This window comes from Podarcis melisellensis (assembly GCF_964234715.1).
Source record: "Podarcis melisellensis genome assembly, chromosome: 1".
Taxonomy (NCBI): Eukaryota; Metazoa; Chordata; class Lepidosauria; order Squamata; family Lacertidae; genus Podarcis; species Podarcis melisellensis.
The window spans coordinates 23,206,262-23,231,003 of NC_138528.1; the positions used below are offsets into that span (position 1 = coordinate 23,206,262).

Sequence of the window (24,742 nt, forward strand, 5' to 3'; positions counted from 1 at the left end):
TTCAACAACTAAACAGACACCATCATGATCTAATGAGGTCCCTGCACATGTGAAGCATCCCTGTATTAAATAAACAGTTCAAAAACAGTTGTAACAATTAAAGGGGATGCAGCTCCCAGTAGCTATAATTCTGCCATCAAGAAATGCAAACATGGTAAGGACAGTTTGCAGGCTAAATGTTTCTTCACTGAGCAATGAAGGTGAACAAGCTCAAGGTGCCTGAGCTTTTTTCTCCTTGAAGTGAACTTTCAAAATTTGATTGCCTCAAAGTTTTTTTCCATTCAGAGTAATTTGCATTGTACACTTCACCTGTGTAACAAGATCGCAAAGTGCTGCTTGTCGTGGCCTCCTGAAGCTTCTGTCTGCACACCAATTTCTGCAAGTTATCCAATAGAGTTAAAATATTGAAGGAAGGCAACCGTAAACATTGCTTGCGCTATTTTCAGCCACACGACAGTAAAGACTCTTAATGGAATTAGGTGGAGTGTGAAACTCGGATCAGAATGTTAATGTTGCCACAATATACATTAAGGACCTTTTCTTAAAAAAACAAACACAAAAAACTTCAATCCATGGACAGCTGCATCTTTTCAGTGCAGGCGTACCAGGTGCAGATGGCATCCTCCCCCCCCCCCCCCCAGCATTGCTAATTGCTAAGGGGTATAGTAATATAAAGGAGTTTTTTAAAAATGCCCTGTACCCTCACGTCACATAAAATACTAAGGCTACAATGCTAACTGGGAGAGGGCACGGTGGATACAAAGCTGGTTTTCCTGACTTGTCCTTTGCCCTGCTGGGCTGCGTGTGTGTGTGTGTGTGTGTGTGTGTTTGCATTAAAAATGTTTCCTCTCCCGTTGGTAATAACAGAAGGGAAAGATTTAGACACATTCAGAAATGTGTTAAAAATTCATTCAAAGGTTTGTTCAGTGGTGGCACGATGAGTCTCTAGTATCCTTCAGCTTGCTCCCAGCTGCTTCGTAGAAACCTGAAAAGTTCAAGGTTGGAAATCTAGCTATTGGCTGCATTTAAATTTTTTAAATGTTTTAATGTTATATTTTAATCTTGTTTTTAAGTTGTATTTCAATCAATTTGTTTTTATATTGGTTGTTAGCCACCCTGAGCCTGGTCTTGGCTGGGGAGGGCAGGGTATAAATATATTATTATTAATATTATTATTATTATTAATATTATTATTATATTTTTTATTATTATTATTATTATTATTATTATTATTATTATTATTATTATTACCAATGGCTAAAGGGGCAGGACAAAAGAAGCTCATTCATTGTTCAGGGTTGATCTCATTTTCATGTCATCTTCTGGAATTTGTCCAAATATTTTTTTATTAAAGATTTTCCTGGTTTACAAAAGTATATGCATTGTCTCTTTTTTCAGGTTGTAAAGTCTTTTCTACAGATCAGTTACATTTGGCATGAGACATTAGTGTTGTGGACAGTATAAGGTCGGGGAAGAAGAAAGAGGGGAGAGGAGGGGTGGTGAAACTTCTGTTCTTTTACATAGTGTATGTGTGGGGTTTTGTGTCAGCATCAACTGGATAGGTTCTCTTTCTCTTTGTTTATTACATAAAACGTTTGTCTTTTCTGTTGCAGCAGGAAGAATAGTGGCTCTTGTGTCTTCCTTCTTAGGGGCACTGAGTCAAACCCTCCCTCTTGCTTCATTCAAGGACTCTTTCTTATAAAACCTCTGGCTCATCCTAAACAGAATTTGCTTGCCTTTGTGAACTCACAAGCCAATGTCCAAAGCACATAACTGAAAAGCCTTCCATTCCCATACTGCGTTTTGGATTTAATTTCAATCCATTTTTTGGTTCAATTACTGCCATGCAAACATTATCAGTTTTAATAGCTTTGCACAGGAGTAAATGAATGTGGCTCTGATTTCCCCCGCAACCACTTCTTTTCTATTTAATATCTCTGTTCTACTGTTCTCTAATGTCCTCCAGCCATTATTGATCCACCCAATTTCCTGTTCCTGCCTTTCTCTCACCATTAAAGCCATTCTCATTAGGTCCCCACCTGTTCATAATGAGCACTTGGGTAGTTTCATTTAGCAGAATTAGGAGTTTCCATCTTTCCTAATCAAAACCCTGTCATTATCATCACCAAGATATGTGAACCAAGTTGGGGATGAAGTTACATGAATGCTAAAAAGGAACTTGCCGAAGCATTTCATGTCCAAGGACACTTGTGATAAACCCTTGAGAAGTTATCACCGGAATCCGTGCCAAATCAAATTCATTTGTTGTTAACTATTTATTGTATGGCACAACCCAAAGGCCTCAAAGAGCTCGCATTACAGTGTATGCACACAGCTTGGCCTACCTGTTGCAGTTTCCCAGATGCTTGATCCAACCCATTTTTGTGAGCAGAGGGGATTTCAATGTTACTCCTGATTGCTATAATAACTGTATACCTGAAGGAGCATCTCCACCCCCATTGTTCAGCCCGGACACTGAGGTCCTCCTCCAAGGGCCTTCTGGTGGTTCCCTCCCTGTGAGAAGTGAGGTTACAGGGAACCAGACAGAGGGCCTTCTTGGTGATGATGCCTGCTCTGTGGAACATCCTCCCATCAGATGCCAAGGAGATAAGTAACTATACAACCTTTAGAAGACACCTGAAGGCAGCCCTGTATAGGGAAGTTTTTAATGTTCAATGCTTTATTATGTTTTTGTATATGCTGGAAGCCATGCAGAGTGGCTGGGGCAACCCAGTCAAATGGGTGGGGTATGAAGAAGAAGAAGAAGAAGAAGAAGAAGAAGAAGAAGAAGAAGAAGAAGAAGAAGAAGAAGAAGAAGAAAGTTTTAACTGTTTTAATGGCTAGGTTGTATTCCTCACAGAGGAAAACAAAATCAAGGCTTTATACTAAAAGTGCTCTATACTACTATTTTCCCCCACCTAATACTTCTAAGCGTTATACTTGCCATTCTTGCAGCTGTGTCATGTTGGTGGCTGATTGCCATTTTGTGATCAACCAATATGCTGAAATCATTTTCTCTGTGGGTTGTTTTCAACTACTAATTCGGCAGGTAACAAACATCTTTTATTGTTTGCTTCCAAATACATGGCCTTACATTTTGCAATGCCCATTTTCATTCCATTTCTACCATTTCAGTTCATGAGGCCATCCAATTAGTCCCGCGTAATTTCTCAGTCTTTTGGAGAATTACAGTACCTTTTAAGTTAGGGTCATGTTCAGGTTGCAACATCACACTCCCACGTTCTTCCTGTGGTTATTAATAAAAAATGTTTTCATAAAGCAGGCCTTAATACGGTTCCCAAATGACCTCTGCTAGCATCTCCTCTCCAAACTGAAACTTTTCTGTTTCCCAAACTCATGGTCTTATAAAGTTATAAAGCTACAGCCTAGATAATAAAATATCAGTGTTACGTTTCTCCTGTTCCTTCCTAGCCGCACATTATATTTTGGCTTGACTGTAAACAGCAAGTCTATGAAATTATTTTGACGTGTGTTTGTGCTTGATCATTTCCATGCTTTTCCATTTTACTACCCCTTTTGTAGATTTTGAGAACGTCACCTTTTTGCAGAGATCTATTGATGGTAGTGATAGCAGCTATGGATCAAGTTTCATAATAGGAGCACTTGCATTTTGAAACCTGGGTGCCTGGTGACTCTATGGGATTTAACTTAAATTTAATCTAGTGTGTCTGATGGCAGAACACTGCCTCACAATGAAAGACACATAGGCACGTATCTTTCCTTGTGAGGCAAAGTTTTGCTATCAGATACATGTGATCCTAAACAGGGCTTTCCCCCCCCAGCCAGAACTCAGTTCCGGCTCCTCTCAGGTAGGCACCATTGCCTTTCTAAGAGAACGAGGGAAGTGATAATGGTGAGTTCTGGCACTTCTTTTTCTAGAAAAATAGCACTGATCCTAAAATGTGCAATAAAACTTCTTTTTTTGCACACAAACCCACACATGATACCACTGCATGCAGATCTCCCGATTATGTCTTCTGCACATGCCACACAGTGTAGGATTCCAATGCATGCAAGAAGATAAATGGTCTGGGCAGCTGAGGGAGAAGAGATCCACTTTCCATTTCCAAATTCACAAGGCTTTTGCTATTCAGGAGCACACAACTCAGGTGGCTAGTCACTCTTGGACCCAGTAGTGAATGGCTGTTTACTAGTGAAATCAAAGGCAAGTGACTATTTCGGGGGGGGGGCTAACCTGGTGTTCTCCAGATGTTGATGGATTACAACTCCCATCATCCCCGACCATGGGGATCAGCTGGGGCTGATGGGAATTGGAGTCCAACAGCATCTGAAAGCCACAGAGAAGTAACTGCTGGGCTATTCAGCTATCCACCTATGTGGTTGCTTCCTGCACCTTCCGACACACACAGTTGTTCTTGTATTGCACTTTCTGGTGCACAACATCTTTGGATTGGGACTACTACTGCAACTTTAACTGCTTGCTCTTCTGAGCGTTTACAGGACTGAGGTGCCAGCCAAAACAAAGGGAGCAACACATCTGCATGGTTTCTCTCCATTTCCCCTTGCTCCTAACTCAGACCTAAACTTAAATACATGCTGAAGAAGCTTGTTAATTGCAGCTACACTACATGACACCACTGGGATGTTCTTTGGCAGGGTCTGCAGGGCAAGGGTGGATCGGCGGCGCAGTGCAAAATGCAAGAGGTCCAAACTGCCAGCAACAACACTGAAGGACCTCTTCTCAAGAGGTGGTCTGCTCAGTTAGTTCTGTCTCTGTGATGACATTTGACCCTTCATTATCTGTTACCCAGTGATCCCCTCCCAGCGTGGATGTCTCTATCCGTACTGGTCTCTGCCAGCCTGTTGTTCATAATGCCCAAAGCTCCTACGCCGCCAGCAAAACCGTTTTGTCTAGAAGCGATGCTTGCTCTGGGGCAGCCATTGGCACTGTCGGACAACTGTTTTTGCATGATGGCCAGTGACACTTTGTTAGAAGCTAAGAGGTCTTTCATCGAGATCATCTCGCCGGACAGCCTGCGCCCATCTGCCTCACTCTCGAGGACACCATCCGACTCAATGGATATGTTGCGTTGGCTCCGGGCAACTCCCGGCACCACAACATTCCTTCGCGACCGGAAGAGTTTTCTTTGGCACCTATGGCACGTGCTGTCCAGTTTCCTTAATATCCAATTCACAGACTGTTTGATGACGATGGAGATCACGTTAAAGAGGGAGTAGATGCAACAAACCCCCATGAGTACGAACAGGAAATTGCCAAATTGGTAAAGGCCTCGGTTCTCATAGTGGGTGTTCTGGCCACTCACCAGGTCGCCAAAACCAATGGTGCTGAAGGCCACGAAGCAAAAATAAAGAGAGTCCAAATACGTCCACCCTTCCATGGGAGAGTACAGAGCAGAGGCACAACAGGAAACAATGACGGACGCAATGCACAAGATAAGCATGACGTAATATACGGACGGCTTCCATCCTGCCAAGCTGTCCACTTCGGCGGTCCCAGAAGTGTGATGGCTGTCTTGGGCAAGGCCCCCCCTCCGCCTCAGTTGCCTCTCGCGGCAGGACTTCATGACATAGGCTATGATGGTGATCAAGCGCTCCAGGAACAAGTTGAAGAACAAAATGGTCCCTGCACAGCCTATAAGGCCATAGAATATCAGGAAAAGCTTGCCTGTGACAGTGGCCGGTGTGGTCATGCCAAAACCTGGAAGACAAAAACAACAGGGAAAAGTCACATGGGCAAGACTTCTGAGCAGAACAGAGGAACAGGCAAAAGGGAAAGGGATGCTGAAAATAGCCATTTTCATGTAAGAATCTTTATTTATGTATTTTGTGATTTTATGTCACGAACCACCCTGAAACCTGTGGGAACAGGGCAGTATACACATTTAATAAATCATAGTCGTCATCTTTAGATGTGATCTCAGTAACAGATAGGAATCATCATAATCATCCATGTAATGTTCTTGAGTGCTTCATAAACTTGATCTAGGATTTGTTACAACAGCCCTCCAAAGGGTATTATCTCTGTTTCGCAGATGAGTGGCTGGGTCTGAAAAAGTGTGGTTTTGTCCAATGGCACCCAGTGAGTTCATGGGTGAGCTGTAAACTGGAGTTGGGTAGCACCAACAAGATCTGAGTGGCTCTAGTCATTCATTTGTGGATGGTTGACTTACTGGGATCCATCTCCTCCTGTTCTTGTGGAATTTAGAGATTAACTTTAAATGACACATTTATCTAAACTGCTCATTTTATTAAGTTACCTGCTGGTCTTTCCCATCCTTCTAGGAAAGATGGGATGGATGTCACATACACTATTTGGAAGGTGGGTGGAATGGCATTATCCCCTGCACTCATCCATTCCACTATAATTTAAAACAAAACAAAAACTGACCCCAAAGTTCCCCCAAGAGGGGTTCTAAAAGCCCTAATGGTGTGTACTCCCTCACACAGTTAGCAGTTATGCAAAAGGCCTCCCTGGTTCGATCCCTGGCTTTTCCATCTGAAATCCTGGAGAACCTCTGTTGGTCAGATTAGACAGGAGAGAACATCTGGTTCTCTCCAGATGTTTTGTGACTATAACTGCCATCACCCCTGAATGCTGGCTGGGGCTGATGTGAGTTGTAGTCCAACAACATCTGGAAGACACTGTGTTGGCTACCCCTAAATTAGACAACAGTCAGCTAGATGAACCAATGGTTTGACACAGTACAGGGTAACTTCCTGTGTTCTATACAGCTGAATGTGGTGGCATACCTGTAGTACCCAAAGTAAAGTGGATGGCTGTAAGCGGTAGTATCTTTTCTACTGTGAATTGTCTCTTGAGGCAGACTTGTTAGGCTTGTGTCCTTTAAGTAGAAGAAAACATTCCTCCCCCATTTCTTCAGATATTTGGCAACAGTTATATATTTACCCATATTTATTGTTGAAGCTGCTTGCTGTGGTTGTTTTGTGAGGATTGACTGAAGCTACTAAGTTTGATGAATCAGGCTTTGGGATATTTATTGTTGATTTAAATATCTGGCAGGGCCAAAATAACAGCATATAAATGTGAAAATCAAGCAGTCAATCAGAGGCAACCGGACTCTTCCAGATAAATCAAAACTATGTGTAGACATTTGTTTCAGTTCACTCCTAGTAACTTTAGATTTGCAGCCTTTGTCTTCAATTCAACCAGAGCATTTGGATTTAGGTCGAGTTTGTGCTATAAATCTGCTTCAGTCTAGTACAGTTGCTTAGTAGGCTGTCATTTATATAAAGGGACATAGTTGCTCCTCCTGGGGTTGCTGCTTCTTTTTACCTCGGTGGCTTCCAAATGCTTGCTGGCCATGTTTTGTTTCCTCCCCAACATAAGGAGAACTTGGGATCCTCAAAGAAAATGAATTTTTTCTTTCTCCCCCTTTTTCTAGAAATGGAACACAGTGTCCCAAACCCTCAACTTTGAGGTTAGAAACTGACACAGGACTTCACAAAACTGAGGCCCTCGTTGGTAGAGAAGAGAGCATAATGACACTAAGAGACAGTTACAGTTTATCTTACATTTTGTCACCCTGAAAGTCTGTAATTTGGGGGGACAGAGTGCTAGACTCCCTTTACTTTCCCAGAGTTTGATCTAAGTCATTGCCTCCTACGCTTTTGCTAAACTAACAAGGCAGTAGATAATATTCACCAAAAAGCACATCCTTTATTGCAACATGATGTCTTTGTCCTGTGCATTGAAGAGTGTTAAGAGTTTCCTTTGAGCTTCTGTCTGTGGTCTCTCTTGGCAAGGCTCCTGTGCTCAATTAATTACAGCAATGTTCATGTGGGTGTGTAATATGCTAAGCAAAGCGTATTTGAGTTCTGTGTTAGCCAAAAATAAACAAATCCCTAGATAATATAGAAATTAGATACTCATGACAGTACCATCTGAACAGTGGCGTAGTGTGGGGGGTGCAGGGGGGCCCGGCCACACTGGGCGCAACATCTGGGGGCTAGGGTTAGGGGGTGCAAATCCATGGGTTAGGGGGGCGCAAATTACTTGACTTGCCCCGGGTGCTGACAACCCACGCTACGCCACTGCATCTGAAGGCAGCCCTGTTCAGGGAAGTTTTTAATATGTGACATTTTAGTGTATCTTTCATCTTTGTTGTCAGCCGCACAGAGTGGCGGGGTACAAATAATAAATTATTATTATTATTATTATTATTATTATTATTATTATTATTATTACCACAACTTATATTATTACACTCAGTTTTATTCTGGTAATTTGTATCTTCATTATTTTTGGTGGGCAAGGAAGCATAGAGCCACTGTGGTGTTGTGGTTAGTGTGTTGGACTAGGAGCTGGGAGACAAGGGTTCAAATCCCCAATGGACCACAAAGCTCACTGAGTGAGCTTGGACCAGTCATTGTCTCTCAGCCTAACCTACCTCATAGGGTCGTTGTGAGGATGAGAAAAGAAAAGAGAAGAGAAGAGAAAAGAAAAGAAAAGAAAAGAAAAGAAAAGGGAGAACCATGAACCACATTGAGCTCCTTGGAGGAAAGACAGATGTAAATATAATTAAGTAAATCATTTTTATGGCGGTGCAAGGCAGGGATTGTGTTTTGTTGCAGCACCTTGATTGTTCTCTATCTTCTTAGAAGCATTTCATTTACGGTAATTGGGAGAACTAACTTGATAGTAGCTGGAAAGCCCCTTCAAAAATTTCAAAATTACCCCCCTCCCCAATTCCACTTTCCTATGAAGAATGAAGAGGTCAAATGTACAGATAGCACAGGCACGAAATGTTATGATTTTTGACTACCTTGAGTATTGTGAATGGGTCTATCACCAGACAGCTGACTGGTGATCATGGACTTAATGTAGAAAAGCTGCAATTTTCCTTAAAGGCTGTTATTATCCTTTGGGTGTCTCAGCCTTCAAATCTGAATTAGGCCAGAATCAGAGGTTTTAGCTGGATTTGGCTGAAACTGGGACAAAAGTGTTATATTTCTGGAACCTTAAGCATCATCAGCAAGTACATTGCCTGCTTTAGGAGTAAAATTGCTTCTAAAAACCCTGGGTTGGTTAAAAAAGCTGAGTGTTATGTTGGTTAAAGGAGCATGGGGACTTTCCCTTCCTCACATAGAGCTACAATTCCCAAAGTGGTTTAACAGTCAATCTCTCTTCCCAGGGATGTCTGATACCATGGTATTTTTGTGGCTTTACTGCAGGCTTCCTCAAACTCAGCCCTCCAGATGTTTTGAGACTACAATTCCCATCTTCCCTGACCACCGGTCCTGCTAGCTATGGATCATGGGAGTTGTAGGCCAAAAACATCTGGAGGGCCGAGTTTGAGGAAGCTTGCTTTACTGCATATGGGGAAAATGAACATCTTACATTCTCTGGAAACCATCAAGTTTTAACAATGTACAAATGCATTGCAGGGGTTGAACTAGATCAGGGGTCAGCAAACTTACTGCTCCTCAGGCTGGTGTCTCCAGCGCTGATCGCGCGGTGGGTGGGGGAGCGCATACCCATACGCGTTCGCACATGCTATTTCCTGTGCACTTCCGGGTCGGAGGAGCACCGGAAATAGCTTGTACGCATGTGCACAGGCCTCCTCTGTGCCGGTAAGAGTGGGCGTCGGGCATCGCCGCAGGCCGGATAAATGAGTCCCTTGGGCCTTATCCGGCCTGCAGGCCTTAGTTTGGGGACCCCTGAACTAGTTGATCCTTGTGGTCCCTTCCAACTCTATGATTTTATGATTCTATTCTCTGCTTGGAAACCTGCAAAGCAACAGATATGGCAAGACAATGTGAATCTCTAGTGCTCTCCCATTACAAGGAAACTGACCCTGTGAACACCCTAGAATGTTCTCCTGCTTGGCGAAAAGAGGAGCAGATCTGTTTCGTAAGAACATTCAACCAGCATCAAGCTTTCCCACACCGAACTCTTTTGTGTCTCAGTGGATTTCCTGCACCAGCCAGGGAGGTTGGACTTGTTAGCCTTTGAGACACACCAGAATCACAGGGTCGGAATGTAATTATTTCACTCCATTTCCATTTCTCCTTGTGGTGGACCTGATTACATCTGCATGACCGTGTGGCGCAGTTGTTTCTTTGTCTTTGTTCTTACATAAAGGAACTGTGCACTAACTTTTTAATAACTGGGCCATTTTAAAAAGACTCCAATTTAAATGATGCATGCACACAAATATGTAAACAACTGGATACCCTTTTGCTTGATTATTAAGCAAAATATGCCTGCTAGAAGTAACATTTGAAGCATCCCCCACACTGAATTAAACACCTCCGCTTCTTTATCAGAATATTCTGTCAGCACAGAGAAACGGAAATACAGGCTGCTAAAAAGTATCAGGTGTTTGACGATGGGCTCAAGTATGATGAAGTGAAGATAGCCTTCCCTTTCTCATTTACAGAACCATTACTGCTAATCTGTGCTCATTTTCAGAGAAAAATGAGCACATTTGCACTAGTTCACATCCACATGGGCGAAACTCCCCTTCCTTCCTTTGCTTTGTTATTTGCCAGATAAGGCCACAGTCACACACCACATATTTAAAGCACCACGATGCTACTTTAAACAGTCATGGCTTCCTCCAAAGAAGCTGTAGTTTGTTTACCTAGCTGACTGGTGGAGAGCAAAACGACATTAGAAAGACAAAATATTTTTGCTCATGTTTGGCTTTATAAATTAGTTATTAAAATACTGCATTAATTATGTGGCACGTAGCAAGCCAGGAAAATACTCCAGCAACTGAAAATGCAACACACCCACGATTTATCCAAACACTTCCTTTCCAAAATTAATTGTGCAGCTTCATGCCAGTGTACTACTCAATAACTCCATTTCCCCAAACGCTTTGATTAAAAACATATTACATGTTCAAAAGGAGTGTTAGGAATGCCTCTAATGTATGCTTCAGAACACGCATGGAGCACATTACATTTCAAGTTTAAAGCACCATATAACATTCCAGCAAGAGCCCAAAGGGGTGTTGTGGGCAGGTGTAGGAAGTATAGATTAGGCAACCAAGAATCAGGACCATGGAGAGCTCAGTCTTTGATTTAAGACTGGATTACATATATGATTTGCAGGCATACAGCTGCTCCTGCCGTGTTCTGATGGATTGTTTGCTTATAGACTGTCCCAGAACAAAAATCTCCCCCAAAAGAACACCGTAGAAATTAAATACAGCACTAAAATGTTAAGATAAAAATGTGAACATAAAATGCAATACAGTGGTGCCCCGCAAGACGAACGCCTCGCAAGACGAAAAACCCGCTAGACGAAAGGGTTTTCCGTTTTGGAGGCGCTTCGCAAAACGAATTTCCCTATGGGGTTGCTTCACAAGACGAAAAAATTTTGCGTCCCCCGGTGGGTTTTTTTTGCTTTTTTGCCCTTTTCCTAAGCCGCTAAGCCGCTTATCAGCTGTTCCGCTAAGCTGTCAATGGGCTTGCTTCGCAAGACGAAAAAACCGCTAGACGAAGAGAATCGCGGAACGAATTCTTTTCGTCTAGCGAGGCACCACTGTATTATTATTATCCACCTTGGTAGCTCAGTTGGTAAAGCATGAGGTCAGGGGGAATTTCCCATCTGTTCTTGGCCAGGAGCGTCTATTCTGTACGGTTTTGTTTTATAGTTTTAAATATATCGGTTAACTGTTGTTGTTTTTGCTGTTTTCATCGCCTTGAGACAGTTGCATAGAAGGCTATTCCCATATGGATTAACAGAGATCTTATGTAGAGTCATCTTACAGAATAGGTATTTTTTCCCTAATACGTATGCATGTATGCTCTGTAACAATATGCAAATACTACTTGATTGTAAATAGAACCTCAGGGTGGTTTTCAAAAAACACCCTTCAAACATTCAAATTAACAACTAAAGAAATTACAAAATTACAATATAATAATTAAAATCTACAATAAACTAAAAACAGATGAAAACTTCAAACATAGCATATTAAGATATATTTGTTATTATCAAGAGAATAACAATCTCATTTATAAACAATGCATGATGCTGCTCTTAGGATACTGATGATTTATAAAATGCCTTAAATGACTAGGCTGTAAAAAATGAAAAGATTTTACATCACTGTAAAAAAATGAAACTCTGAATTCACTTTAACTGAAACGAGGCTGCATTTTAATGTTGTATTTTAATCTTGTTTTTAAGTTGTATTTTAATCAATTGTTTTTATACCTGGTGTTAGCCACCCTGAGCCAGGTCTTGGGGTATAAATGGTGGGGTATAAATAAAAATTTATTATTATTATTTATTAAAGGTAAAGGGACACTTACCATTAGATCCAGTTGTGGCCAACTCTGGGGTTGCGGTGCTCATCTCGCTTTATTGGCCGAGGGAGCCAGCGTACAGCTTCTGGGTCATGTGGCCAGCATGACTAAGCTGCTTCTGGTGAACCAGAGCAGCGCACGGAAACACTGTTTACCTTCCCGCCGGAGCGGTACCTATTTATCTACTTGCACTTTGACGTGCTTTCGAACTGCTAGGTTGGCAGGAGCTGGGACTGAGCAACAGGAGCTCACCCCGTCGCGGGGATTCAAACCACCGATCTCCATGTATTATTTATTATAAGCCCTTAATACTCTTGCCTCACCCCTCTTAGTTCTGGCCAAATGATCATGTATAAACCAGAAAGGAAAGTTCACTTTTGCAAAGCGACACAGGAAGTTGCGAATAACCAAGAATGGTTGACAAAGTTTCAGGGCTTGTTCCTACATGGTAACAGCTGTTAGATAATAACCTCTAAAACCTGACTGAGTGAACAAGTCCCTAGACCATGGCTTCTCAGATATTGACATTATGTCTGGATGCTGCCAGTAGGGACTTTTAGTGTGGCCATCAAAGCATCTATTCACTTTGACTGGCATGGAATATGACTGCTGTGATCATACCACAGCCATCACATTGTCCTGTGGCCTCATAACATAGCAACAACCCTGCTGGATCAGGCCAATGGCCCATCTAGTCAGTATCCTGGTCTCACAGTGACCAACCAGATGCCCATGGGAAGCCAACAAGCAACAGCTTTCTCCCCACTTGTGATTCCCAGAAACTGACATTCAGAGGCACCATACCTCCAATCGTTGAGGCAGAACACAGCCATTACTACTACTAGCTGTTGTTTATTTATTAAACTTGTATACCACCCCGTACCCGTAGATCTCTGGGCATTTGTGTCTCTTATACTACCTAAGTGGTACGTTTCCAAGCACAATTCCAAGCACAAGTGTTGTGCTGACCTTTAAAGCCCTAAAAGGCTTCAGTCCAGTACAGTGGTACCTCGGGTTACATATACTTCAGGTTACAGGCTCCGCTAACCCAGAAATAGTACCTCGGGTTAAGAACTTTGCTTCAGGATAAGAACAGAAATCGAGCAGCAGCAGCGGGAGGCCCCATTAGCTAAAGTGGTGCTTCAGGTTAAGAACAGTTTCAGGTTAAGAATGGAGCTCCGGAACGAATTAAGTATGTAACCAGAGGTACCACTGTATACCTGAAGGAGCGTCTCCACCCCCATCGTTCTGCCCAGACACTCAGGTTCAGCACCAAGGGCCTTCTGGCAGTTCCCTCACTGCAAGAAGCCAAGTTATAGGGAACCAGGCAGAGGGCCTTCTCAGTAGTGGCACCCGCCCTGTGGAACGCCCTCCCACCAGATGTCAAAGAGAGAAACAACTACCAGACTTTTAGAAGACATCTGAAGGCAGCCCTGTTTAGGGAAGCTTTTAATGTTTAATAGGTTATTGTATTTTAATATTCTGTTGGAAGTCGCCAAGAGTGGCTGGGGAAACCCAGCCAGACGGGCGGGATATAAATAAATGATGATGATGATAATGATTTTTTCCTTGGCTAAACTGACAGCCCCCCAAGGCCTAGACATTCTAATATGATCCAAAGCAATAGTCATCCCCAAACTTTGTTCCCCATGGATCTCTTAAAATTTGCTGAGGATCTTGGTGGAAGACTTAAGGATTTTTCTGCCCATTACAGCTGTGCTAGGTGCTGCATGATTTTTAACTGTATTTTTACAGACGTGCCATGGACCACTTGAATGATGCTCATGGAACACACGTGAGCCACAGATCAGTTTGGGAACACCTGATGTAAAGAAAATATAACTGGGTTGTTTGAACAAATAGTTTCCCCAGGAGGAAAAATCACCACCTCTTAGAACAGGGGTTGCCAACATTTTGGGACCGGCGGCCAGATTTCAAATTTTGGGAGAGCTCTGGGGATGCCAGCCACAAAATAGCTACGATGGAGAATGTGGCATCACACAAAATGAGCAAGACAACCACCTCTGACAAAGTTATGCTTGCCATAGGAAGTCAGCTATGTTTTGATTGTGGAGATCACAGAATACTGATCACACACACAGTGTTGCTATCTAACTGGGAGCATTCCTCAGATGTGTGTGTGTGTGTACATCACACTCATTCGTCATTTCACATAAATTGCTTAGAAGTTACTCACACATTTTGTCCCATAACTTTCTTTCTAGGAGGGACACAGACTTGCTTCTTTTTTAAAATGAAAACTGAGTTTGGGAAACCTGAGAGCCAGTGTGGCGTAGTGGTTAAGAGCGGTGGACTCGTAATCTGGTGAACAGGGTTCATGTCTCCGCTCCTCCACATGCAGCTGCTGGGTGACCTTGGGCCAGTCACACTTCTTTGTTTTTCCTGAATAATATTTTATTAGATTTTAACAAGAAAAAAGGTTACAAAAACAACAAAAGAAAAAAAGAAACAAAGAAGAACACCCAAAAATAAAGAATGACCACTCCCCGCTTAAAACGGGGGGCGCCCTTTGCGTGGACGCATGCAGCCCCTAGATCTGGAGCGGCTCCAACAGCATAGGCTAGGCTTTGCCTTCCCTCAGGTGGGATACCTGGAGGTCTCCGCCTACCTCAGTCAGTTGTCCAATCCCACCTGGGGGAAGAGTTGCCAAGGAGACCAGGCCAGGTAGGGGAGGGATTACCTGCCCACACAAAGGAGGGAGGATCTTACCTGGGAATTCTCAAAAGCCAAAAAATTCAACACAAAAACAAGAAAAAGAAAAGTAAAAAATCCCTCCTTTCAATTTCTCACCGTTCTTTTACTTATTTTCCTGACTTCCTCTCACCTCTCTCTTTGTATTCCATTTGGAAATTTATTCAGCAAATTCATACCCTCTTATCTTACCCTTATTTATGTATCCCCATGTAATATTACTTCATATTATCATTTGTAACCTAGCCATTCCTGCAAATTCTTATTTCCCCTTATTACTCAAACCACTTCATTTTTTTGCATTAATATCATTAATTTTTTCTTGTCCTCAAATCTCTAAAATTTCTAAATTCAAACCATATTTAACCTTTCTGCTTAAGCCAATTACTTCCTTTCCAACATCACTTAATATTTCATTAGTATTACACTAATTCCATAAATATAGGTTTATTACAAAAGGCATTTCTCATTCTAGATTTATCCAACGTCCCTTTTCCTGGTTCCGGGTAATGTCAGTCCTTAAGTCATTATATCCTCATCAGTCCGATGTTCTAATATCTGAGGCTCTCAGGTCACTTCCAGGCCCCCTCTGCAAGTTTCCTTGTTTCTGTTTGTAGTTGCATACATCCTTGTTCCCTGTTGGGTTCTTTCACATTCTCTTCTCTTTCTCTTTGGAGAGCCAATCCCCGGGGAGTTCCATACAGTAGTATTCTTCATTTCCTTTTATCCAATTGTCCCATTCCCCGGTGTTGCACTCCCCAATGTTTAGTTTGTAATCCAAAAAAGTAATTGTTCCAAAGATGATCTTCCACTTGTTTCACAGTCCCACCAGAGATAAGAATTTTCTTAAGTCCAAAATTTAGCCAGTGTCCTCCAAGTTCCATCTCCCAGTGTTGCAGCTTTTGGTCATGTAGGACTTGAAGTCTCTGTGTCTTTTGAGGTGCATTCACAACCTCTTCTATCTTTCTCTGCCCTTGCACTTGCCCTGTTAAACCAGTTTCATAAGTAGATTGTTGTGCAGTTTCTGTAACTGCATTTCCCATTGGCATCTCTTTGTTAACTGCAGCTGTTATATAGTCCATCTTTTGATTCATCAGAGACACTTTCTCATCCAGCTGTCGCAGCACAACATATATTTTGTCCAGGGCAGATAAAACTTCCTCTCTAATCATTTCTGTCAAGGTCAGGGAACTGGTCCCACGGTCTGATTTTCACAGTTACTATGCTCTCTTTTTAGATTGAAGCAGACACACTGGCAGGCTTCCTCTAGGGGGTGTAGTTACTTTTTAGCATCCATTTTCAAAATGTATCCAACAAGGAAGGAGAAAGTTACTTTCGATTTTCAGATATTTTGTTTCCTTCAATATAAAGCAAACAGGCAGAAAGCGGCGTTGGAATTATTTTTTCCTTTTCCAATTCTGTCTGTCAGTTTTTCTATATTCAAATTGTAAGCATCACCGACAGTTTCTTTCCTGTCATTCCGTCCCCAGGTTAGGGACAATGGAGACTTATTTTCTTAACTCACTCTCTGCAGGATTAAAAGTCAAGTTTTTCCCCCTTTCCTCCTGCTGTCTAGGGGGATTTGGTAGTTAAAGGTGCAGGAAATTTCAAGCTGTCAATTTTTTATTTTTTCCGGCTTTTAGCTTGTAAAATCTTTGCTTTGATCTTCATACAAAGAACGGGAGGCGGACTTCCTGTTTGCGCCTTCCCGTCTCGGGTCAAATTCAAAGGTATATTTTTTTATCCAAAAGTTTCAATTTGTCCTACTCATGGGTTGTTGTTTAGAATCCGAATTGTCACAGGAAAAAGGACAGCGCTCTCTGACATCAGCTGTGAGGCTTCGCTCCGCAGAAGTAGCGATTGACTCTCAGCACCGCGCCAACCCCCGTCTCACTCCGGACCCTTTTGTGGGGTTCCTTTGCCAAATGGGGGGGGGCACAAACAGTGCCCACCGAGTCCCACGGTTGCAGGCTTCTTCCGCCTGCGGTTTTCGAAGGGGTCCCCGCTTCGCTGCAGCAGTAGGACCTGATTTCTGTGGAGCTGTCTCCCTCTGAATCAGAGGGAATCCGCCATTGTCGGAGGCACCGCCTCCGGAACCAGTCACACTTCTTTGAAGTCTCTCAGCCCCACTCACCTCACAGAGTGTTTGTTGTGGGGGAGGAAGGGAAAGGAGAATGTTAGCCGCTTTGAGACTCCTTAAAGGGAGTGAAAGGCGGGATATCAAATCCAAACTCCTCCTCCTCTTCTTCTTCTTCTTCTTCCTCTTCCTCTTCCTCTTCTTCTTCTGCCCAGTGACACCAGTGAAAACCTTTGTGGGTACCAGGACACTTGTGGGTGCCAGGTTTGAAATTGTGACCCTTGCCTTATTGCTTAGAGCAGATATAAAACCAACTGAGAAATTATTGGTAACATACGCAGCAGCATGCCCCCTTATCTTAATCACAATTTATTTGACGTCTGTTGAACACTAGCTCTAATTGGATGCAACAAAATTCAAACACCCAGTCGGAGTAATTGGAAGGCAATTATATTTGCATTACTGTATTTGTGTCAGACAGCAACATCATATGAATACAGAGATATTTAGTTTTGATTTCGACTTTGAGGAATAAATTAGTTCTAGGTTTTCCTGCAGATTCAAGCAGAAAATTTCTTCAGTGGAACAGCTAAATATTAACTCTGTATTTGGATGTTAACAAACCACTACATTATCTTCCTAATACAACACCCAGCGGCCTAGGTTTGAACCCAAGGCACTGAAATCCAGTTTGGTTCAAATGTTGGCTCTAAACTTTGAAGATAATGGTTCTATCCTCACTTTCTTATAAAGCTCACTACATGGGTTTTGTGAGGAGAAGCTGCCCAGAAGGAGAGATAAAAATCTAATAAACAAAAATAAGTGATAAATAATAATAATGTGTGTATACTGCCTTATTTATTTATTTCATATAATTTATACACCACTTGATAAAAAACAACAACCCTGGATAACAAATAAATAAATAAAACTATATCTGTAAACCATGTTTTCATTTCATGAAAAAAACTTGACAAATGTTCCTCCTTTTTCTATCACGTCCAAGTCTAAAAATCATTAGTCCTCCATTAGTGGTGACTTAGAACTCTAAATTGTATGTATAGAATAGATGGGTTAAGTTTCCCTCTTTCTGGCATCTGCAACAAACCCAGAGCCAGTCAGCTTACTGTTATTGTCCTTGCATTAAATAAGAGCAAAGAAAGATGTGTGCTTGGGGACGCGGGTGGCGCTGTGGTCTAAGCCACTGAGCCTCTTGGGCTTGCCGATCAGAAGGTTGGCGGTTCGAATCCCTGTGATGGGGTGAGCTCCTGTTGCTCTGCCCCAGCTACTGCCAACCTAGCAGTTGGAAAGCACACCAGTGCAAGTAGATAAATAGGTACTGCTGCGGTGTGAAGGTAAACGGTGTTTTTGTGCGCTCTGGTTTCCTTCACGATGTTCCGTTGTGGCAGAAGCAGTTTAGTCATGTTGGGCACATGACCCAGAAAGCTGTCTGTGAACAAACGTCAGTTCTCTCAGCCTGAAAGCAAGATGAGCGCTGCAACCCCAAAGGTGCCTTTGACTGGACTTAAGCGTCCAGGAGTCCTTTACCTTTTACCTTTGCACAGAAACCTCTGGCTGAATGTGGCCTACTCTACATCAGTTGCTCCGCCCCCTTTTGCCTCTGGTCCTGCCCACCACCAATACGAAGCTCCTGGAAGGTTGCCCATAACTCTTGACTGTAACTCTTGGGCTGAAGAAGTTTCCCCTGCCCTGGATAATTAGAAGCCAGTTGCTCCAAAGTCATTAATGCTTATCTTTTCAGTATCTGCTTCTGTACAGTAAAGCACAGTAAAAAAAATTCTGCTTGCCTTCACATCCTGGTTTGTTCATGTTCTGCATGACCTGTGATAGCTGAAACAGAAAACAATACTCCAGCACAATATTTTTTTGAGTCAGCTACTTCCCTCCCCACTTTTTGTGCTGGACATTACTTACAAAGATTACGGAATGGGCATCTAGCTTTTAGATGCTTTTGATTTTTTGTAGTTTAACCAAAATGCTCTGGTTAATACTCTACGGAGTTTGCAGGATTTTCAAACACAGACCAAAAACAAACTGATTGAAAAGGTCCTAAAATAAAATAGAAAAACATCACCCTGGATTTAATTTGTGATGTGAATTATGACCATCTCCTGCAATTGTTTGAAGTGGTACTTGTCAAGTGATACATTTAATTTATTCCAGCTTCAGCTGGTTCACGCATTAAACGCAGGGAACATACACCTATGCATATTTAACAGGATTTCATCTCGGGAAGAGTGCTAGCCTTAGTGATGTTCCACATTTATAGAAGCCTCCATGCACCTGTAGCAGTCTCCAGTTCCAAAAACTAGAACAGGTGCCCAGACTCCCCCTTTAACCTATAAAATGCTGTGCCCTAGGAAAGTGGAGATCTGCCATTGTTAACAGGTGGGACCAAAGCTAAAGGTGCAAATACCGTGAAATTCAGGTGATTCAGCTGGAACATGATTTGGGCATACTCCTCCCCTCCTATTGTGTGGCCTGAATATACTTCTCTAATGTTTAGAACAGGACAAAATGCAATTATTCTAAGTCTGGTTGGATGAAAATGGTTGCCAGTTGTCTTCCTGACACCCTCCCTTTCCCGTACGTGTTTGTTTTCACTGGATTACATGTTACTGGTTCAACTGCGGAGCATTTCCCTGAGATGCTTCAGAGTATTTTCAGCATATTTTCTAAATTGTTTGCAGTCCCCACCAGCTTTATGTAACCCACTAATATGCTGTGCCCACAGCGCCATTCAGGTGATTAAGAAGGAGCTGGGGCCCCTGAGAATAAACTATAATGCTTGGGAGCTAATTTGTCACATCAAATACTGTACAATATACCGAAGATGCTTTAAAACAGAACTTGGTGCTAAAATTGCACACCATGCTGCTAGGAAGCCGGTGTTTTTTAAAGAGGCAGGCATCAGGGGCCCCTTTTCCTCTTCCTTGGCTGTTTTGTATGGTTCTCTCTGCTTGAGCAGGCTGCTCAGCTTATTCCCGGGAGCTGCAGGAATCCCTGCTGAGTCCCAAAACTTGATCCACAAATGCTGGAAATTCCTCCAGTGTTTCAACTATGAACACACCACTCTGACAAGTGACCTGGCTCCCTGAAGAGATCTGTCCCCTCACTTTGACTGATGCTTGAGCTGTTAAAAATTCTACTGCTGTCATAATTTCTCACCTGTACGCTAGAGAAATTTAGAGGGTGCCCCCCCTTAAGGCTTCTTAAAACTACATGGAATGAAATACCAAAACTGAAAACACTGTTTCTGTGTTATATACATAGAAATACACTGTGCTTTTTAATAAGTACAGTAGTGATTTCTTTCTCCTCCTCTCTTTTCTGTCTGATCTCAGATGCATTTTACACCAAGAGCTATACAGTGCTGGCTCCCCAGAAAGCATGCCTCTGTGAAACAGAGGTGACAATACATAACCTTATTGGTTATTGTCAGGGAACTGCCATCGGAGCTAGAGGCAGAGGGAAGGCTCCAGAGGGATGCCGGAGAGGGTCCCAGTAGGGAGAGAGGCAGCCCATCTGCTGGGGAAGGAAATCAGCGTAACACCAGTGGAGAAGGGGGGCAGATGGGGGAATCGGAGAGGAGGCTCCAGGACTCTTCACCAGAGACCAGCGGGGAGAGCATGGGTCCTCCGCTGCCTACACCCTTTCTGCGCAGAAGACTTCCGCGCAGGGAGAGTAGGAGGAGACTTGGCGTCAAAGAACTTCTTTGCTGGAAGAAGTTCAAGAAACGCCCACTGACGGATTCTGTCAGCGACTGAGACAGCCACGAAGTGAAGGGCTGTCCAGACAGAAAGGGTTCAACCAGGTAACCTAACCAGGAGTGGCGGCAACTTACGCACGAGCAACCCCTAGTACCATTACAGTTATTATGGTTTTTTTGCTACTGAATTACTTTCAGTGCAGCCTTGTGATGGGGATTCTGTAGAGTACCAGATATGCTGTATTTGAACTTCCATCAGCTCCAGCCAGCATGGCCAATGGCTAAGAGTGATGGGAGGGACAATTTTTCCCATCTCTGTTTTAAGCGGTGTACAAATTTCTTAGATCTTAGATTATTCATACAGGTGTGTTTTTTTTTACAAGTTGGAGCTGGGGGTGGGGGGGGTGGGCAGGATGGAACTACATTAACTTGAGTTCTTTTATTGCCACTCACACCAATATTCAAAACGATCACTCAACAGCACTACAACTCATACACCTGTCCAGATACCCTTTCCTTTGTCTCTCCTTAGCTTTCTAACATTTGATGTAAATAATAAGAGCCTTCATAAAAGAACTACATGGCCCAACAGAAAGGTTGAAAGGAAATACTCTAATTGTACGGACACTTTTCGGGCAGCTGCTTTGTTTATAATTCCCCCACACCAATCTCTCTCATCAAACTTCCAAACTGGTTTTTTCCTGTCTAACTATCTAGTCTATCTATCCAACGAAGTCTCTTGTCTACACAGTGAGACAATCCCACTTAGAACAAAAGCTACTAATCATATGTAAGTGCTGCAATTTCCTCAGCCAATATCTTCATCCTTCTCTTCTTCCGGTCTTCACCTTGTCCAACACTGTTCCTTTCTTCAAAATAAGAATTATTTTGATGCCAATAATGAACATTTAGAGCATTATCCAGTGGCATCAGGGCACTCAAACAACTGCCGTTTGTTCTTAGGATAGCAGGAGAACTGAATCCAATGATTGTTTTGTGTTTACAAAAGAAGTTATGCAAGCCCTAGCACTACTTACACACCACTGCCTGTGCTGTGTCACCTGCCAACTGTCTCCTTTTGCTAATGTTACAGCCTCAGTCATTACCTCCAAAAAATTCTAACACGCCCCCTATTTTGGGGGACTCCAATTTCAGAAAATGGGGGGAAGATGGCCAAAGTTTTTGAGCTTTTTGGGTGGAGGGACTAACAAAAATCACTCACACGACTGACAAACGCAGCCAATCGCACGCAACACTAAAACCGCCAAGCGTCTACCCGCTCACAACTAGTCAAAGAAATATAGACACAACATGTAGGCTAATAACTGTTAAATCATATGTAATAGAATAATGATATCATTCAAAAGGTAGAAATAAATCTATTGGAGTTCATATATACAATGTAACAAACTAGTGGCACAGAACATCAAGCCATGCTTTCAAGATAGGTGTCAAAGGTCATTTGAGAAAACCTTACTTCTTAGACTTTTGAGACATCTTTTGTTGAAACCTTTGAATAACCATTGTGAGATATGATATCATATCTTTTGAATGATATCATTGAATGATATCATTATTCTACTTTTGAATGATATAATTATTCTACTACATATGATTTAACAGTTATTAGCCTATGTGTTGTGTCCATATTTCTGTGATTGGTTCTCATTGCAACACAGGGGTTTGTTTTTCGATCGCAACTAGCAGCAGGAAATCGCACGCCCAATTGTCACAATGGCAGCCAATCCACAACAGCCCTTGCCACAGCCACCAATCACCAACCCAATTGCCGCAGCAACAGCCAATCGCAAGCAGCCCTTGTTGCAGCCACCAATCACCCACCCCATCGCTGCTCAAAAGTTCCTGCTCACGGCTGCAACCAATTGCCTGCCCCCTGCTCTGCACTACCTGTGTATAAGATGACCCCTGATTTCGAATATTATTTTGGAGTAAAAAAACAAAACTCGTCTAATACACGGAAAAGTATGGTACTTTTCTCTAAACACCGTTCTTAAATATTGATACTGAACTCATCTACAAACTAGCAACCTTTTCAAAACCAGAATAAAGCCAGGGATGGGACAGATCGTGTGTGCTCTTAATTTGAGCACCTTGGAGAAAAATAGACTAGAACCCGTGGACCTATAGATGTTGCTGGGTCACAACTCTTTGTGGTTGATAGGAGACAATGATCCCATTTACCCAAGACTTGAACAGATATGAACTGAACAAGCAGCATAAAAACACTAAGACAGGTGCTTCTCCACTGAGGTTTAGAGCTATGAAAAAGGCAGGAGAGGCAGAGCTTCACATGGGTGCAGTATGCAAACTTGGTCTGACTTGCAGCTGGACACCCATACAATTTATATTTTCAGTGTTTGCATTGTAAAGCCTATTGGTATGCAGTTGAGAAAAAGAAAACATATGCAATAATAGTTTTATACTGCATGTACAGTATGTACTACATAATTTTGCATGACAAAATTCTATAGATATCTCACTGCATCCAATAGATCAAAATCAGCTTCTTGCCAGAATGATCTCATAGTAAGATTCTTAGTCTCTCAGTTTTCTCACATGACAGACATTTATGTAAGACAGTCCACCCACTTTCCTCCCTGGATACCTTTCCCATGCTTAATGTTTACTTATGCATGTGACATCTCACTTATGCTGCCTCGATACGGCTAGAAATATGGTTCTTGCTTGCGCTGCTTCTTCTCCCAGTGAGACTCTCTACTCCTAGTGCTTTTTCACCCAGAAAAAAAAATGAAGCTTCCACACAAACATTATGAAGCTGAGGGATAGTTTATTCCAGCAGTTTAGTCCCTGAGGGGAAAACACTCATATTTCATATTCTTGACAATTTTGCTGTCTTGTTCCCTGCTCCCAGTAACCTGAATCCAGAGCAGGAGGGGGAAAGAGAAGTCATATGATGAACAAATCCATCATCTAAGCTAGAAAGAAATGTATTGTGAACGGCAAAAATTATATTGGTCTGAATGCATTCCCCCCCCCCCAATAGGCACTAATGTATACATTCTATGCATACTTTCCCCTAAAACATGCATTTTACACAGTTTTTTGGCTGGAGATCTGGACTGCAAAATTTGGAGAAGTAAATTTCATAGGGTATTAGAGTTTGGGGTTGCATATTGTTTTGGGAAATGCAAATTAGGTAGATCCACATTGAAATGGGAACCTAACTAGACCTATCTCCCAACCTTAATTAATCTGAGAATAATGGAGCCACCAAACAGTTGCAAATCAGTAACAGAGGCAGGCGCACCGAGTTGGGCCCCACATCGGGGGGGGGGGCTGTCACGTGTGCATGACATCACACACACAACACCCCCCCCATTGGGCCCCACCTTCTGGGATGTGCAGGCACCTGCCAGAACACTCTGGCAATCACAGTGGGCAAAAATTGCCCTCCAAATTTCCTGCTTGGTTTACCAGCACCCACTGAGGGGCAGCGATGGATTGCAGTCTCCTCAATATTGGGGGGGCTGTGCCCCCTGCCTCAAAATATTGAGGGGGCTGAATACCCATGTGCCCCATATATCTGGCACCACTGAACGGGAGCCTGAGATGCAGAGAAGAAGAAGAAGAAGAAGAAGAAGAAGAAGAAGAAGAAGAAGAAGAAGAAGAAGAAGAAGAAGAAGAGGAGGAGTTTGGATTTGATAGCCCGCTTTATCACTACCCAAAGGAGTCTCAAAGGGCCTAACAATCTCCTTTCCCCTCCTCCCCCCACAACAAACACTCTGTGAGGTGAGTGGGGCTGAGAGACGTCAAAGAAGTGTGACTAGCCCAAGGTCAGCCAGCAGCTGCATGTGGAGGAGCGGGGAATCGAACCCGCCTCACCAGATTACAAGTCCACCGCTCTTAACCACTACACCACACTGGCTCTCACAAGCAACAGGAGAAGCAACAGGTGG

At 42.7% G+C, this 24,742-nt stretch overlaps 1 protein-coding gene across 1 annotated transcript in view; it reads right to left on the reverse strand.

Annotated features, from left to right (window-relative positions):
- Positions 1 to 3,799: 3,799 nt before the first annotated feature.
- Positions 3,800 to 24,742, reverse strand: part of KCNK13 (potassium two pore domain channel subfamily K member 13) — a 57,584-nt gene continuing 36,641 nt past the window's right edge. Inside the window, exon 2 of the mRNA XM_081913875.1 lies at positions 3,800 to 5,701. Within this exon, the coding sequence (XP_081770001.1) occupies positions 4,779 to 5,701 (923 nt within the window). The 3' untranslated portion in view covers positions 3,800 to 4,778. The remainder of the gene's footprint in view (positions 5,702 to 24,742) is intronic.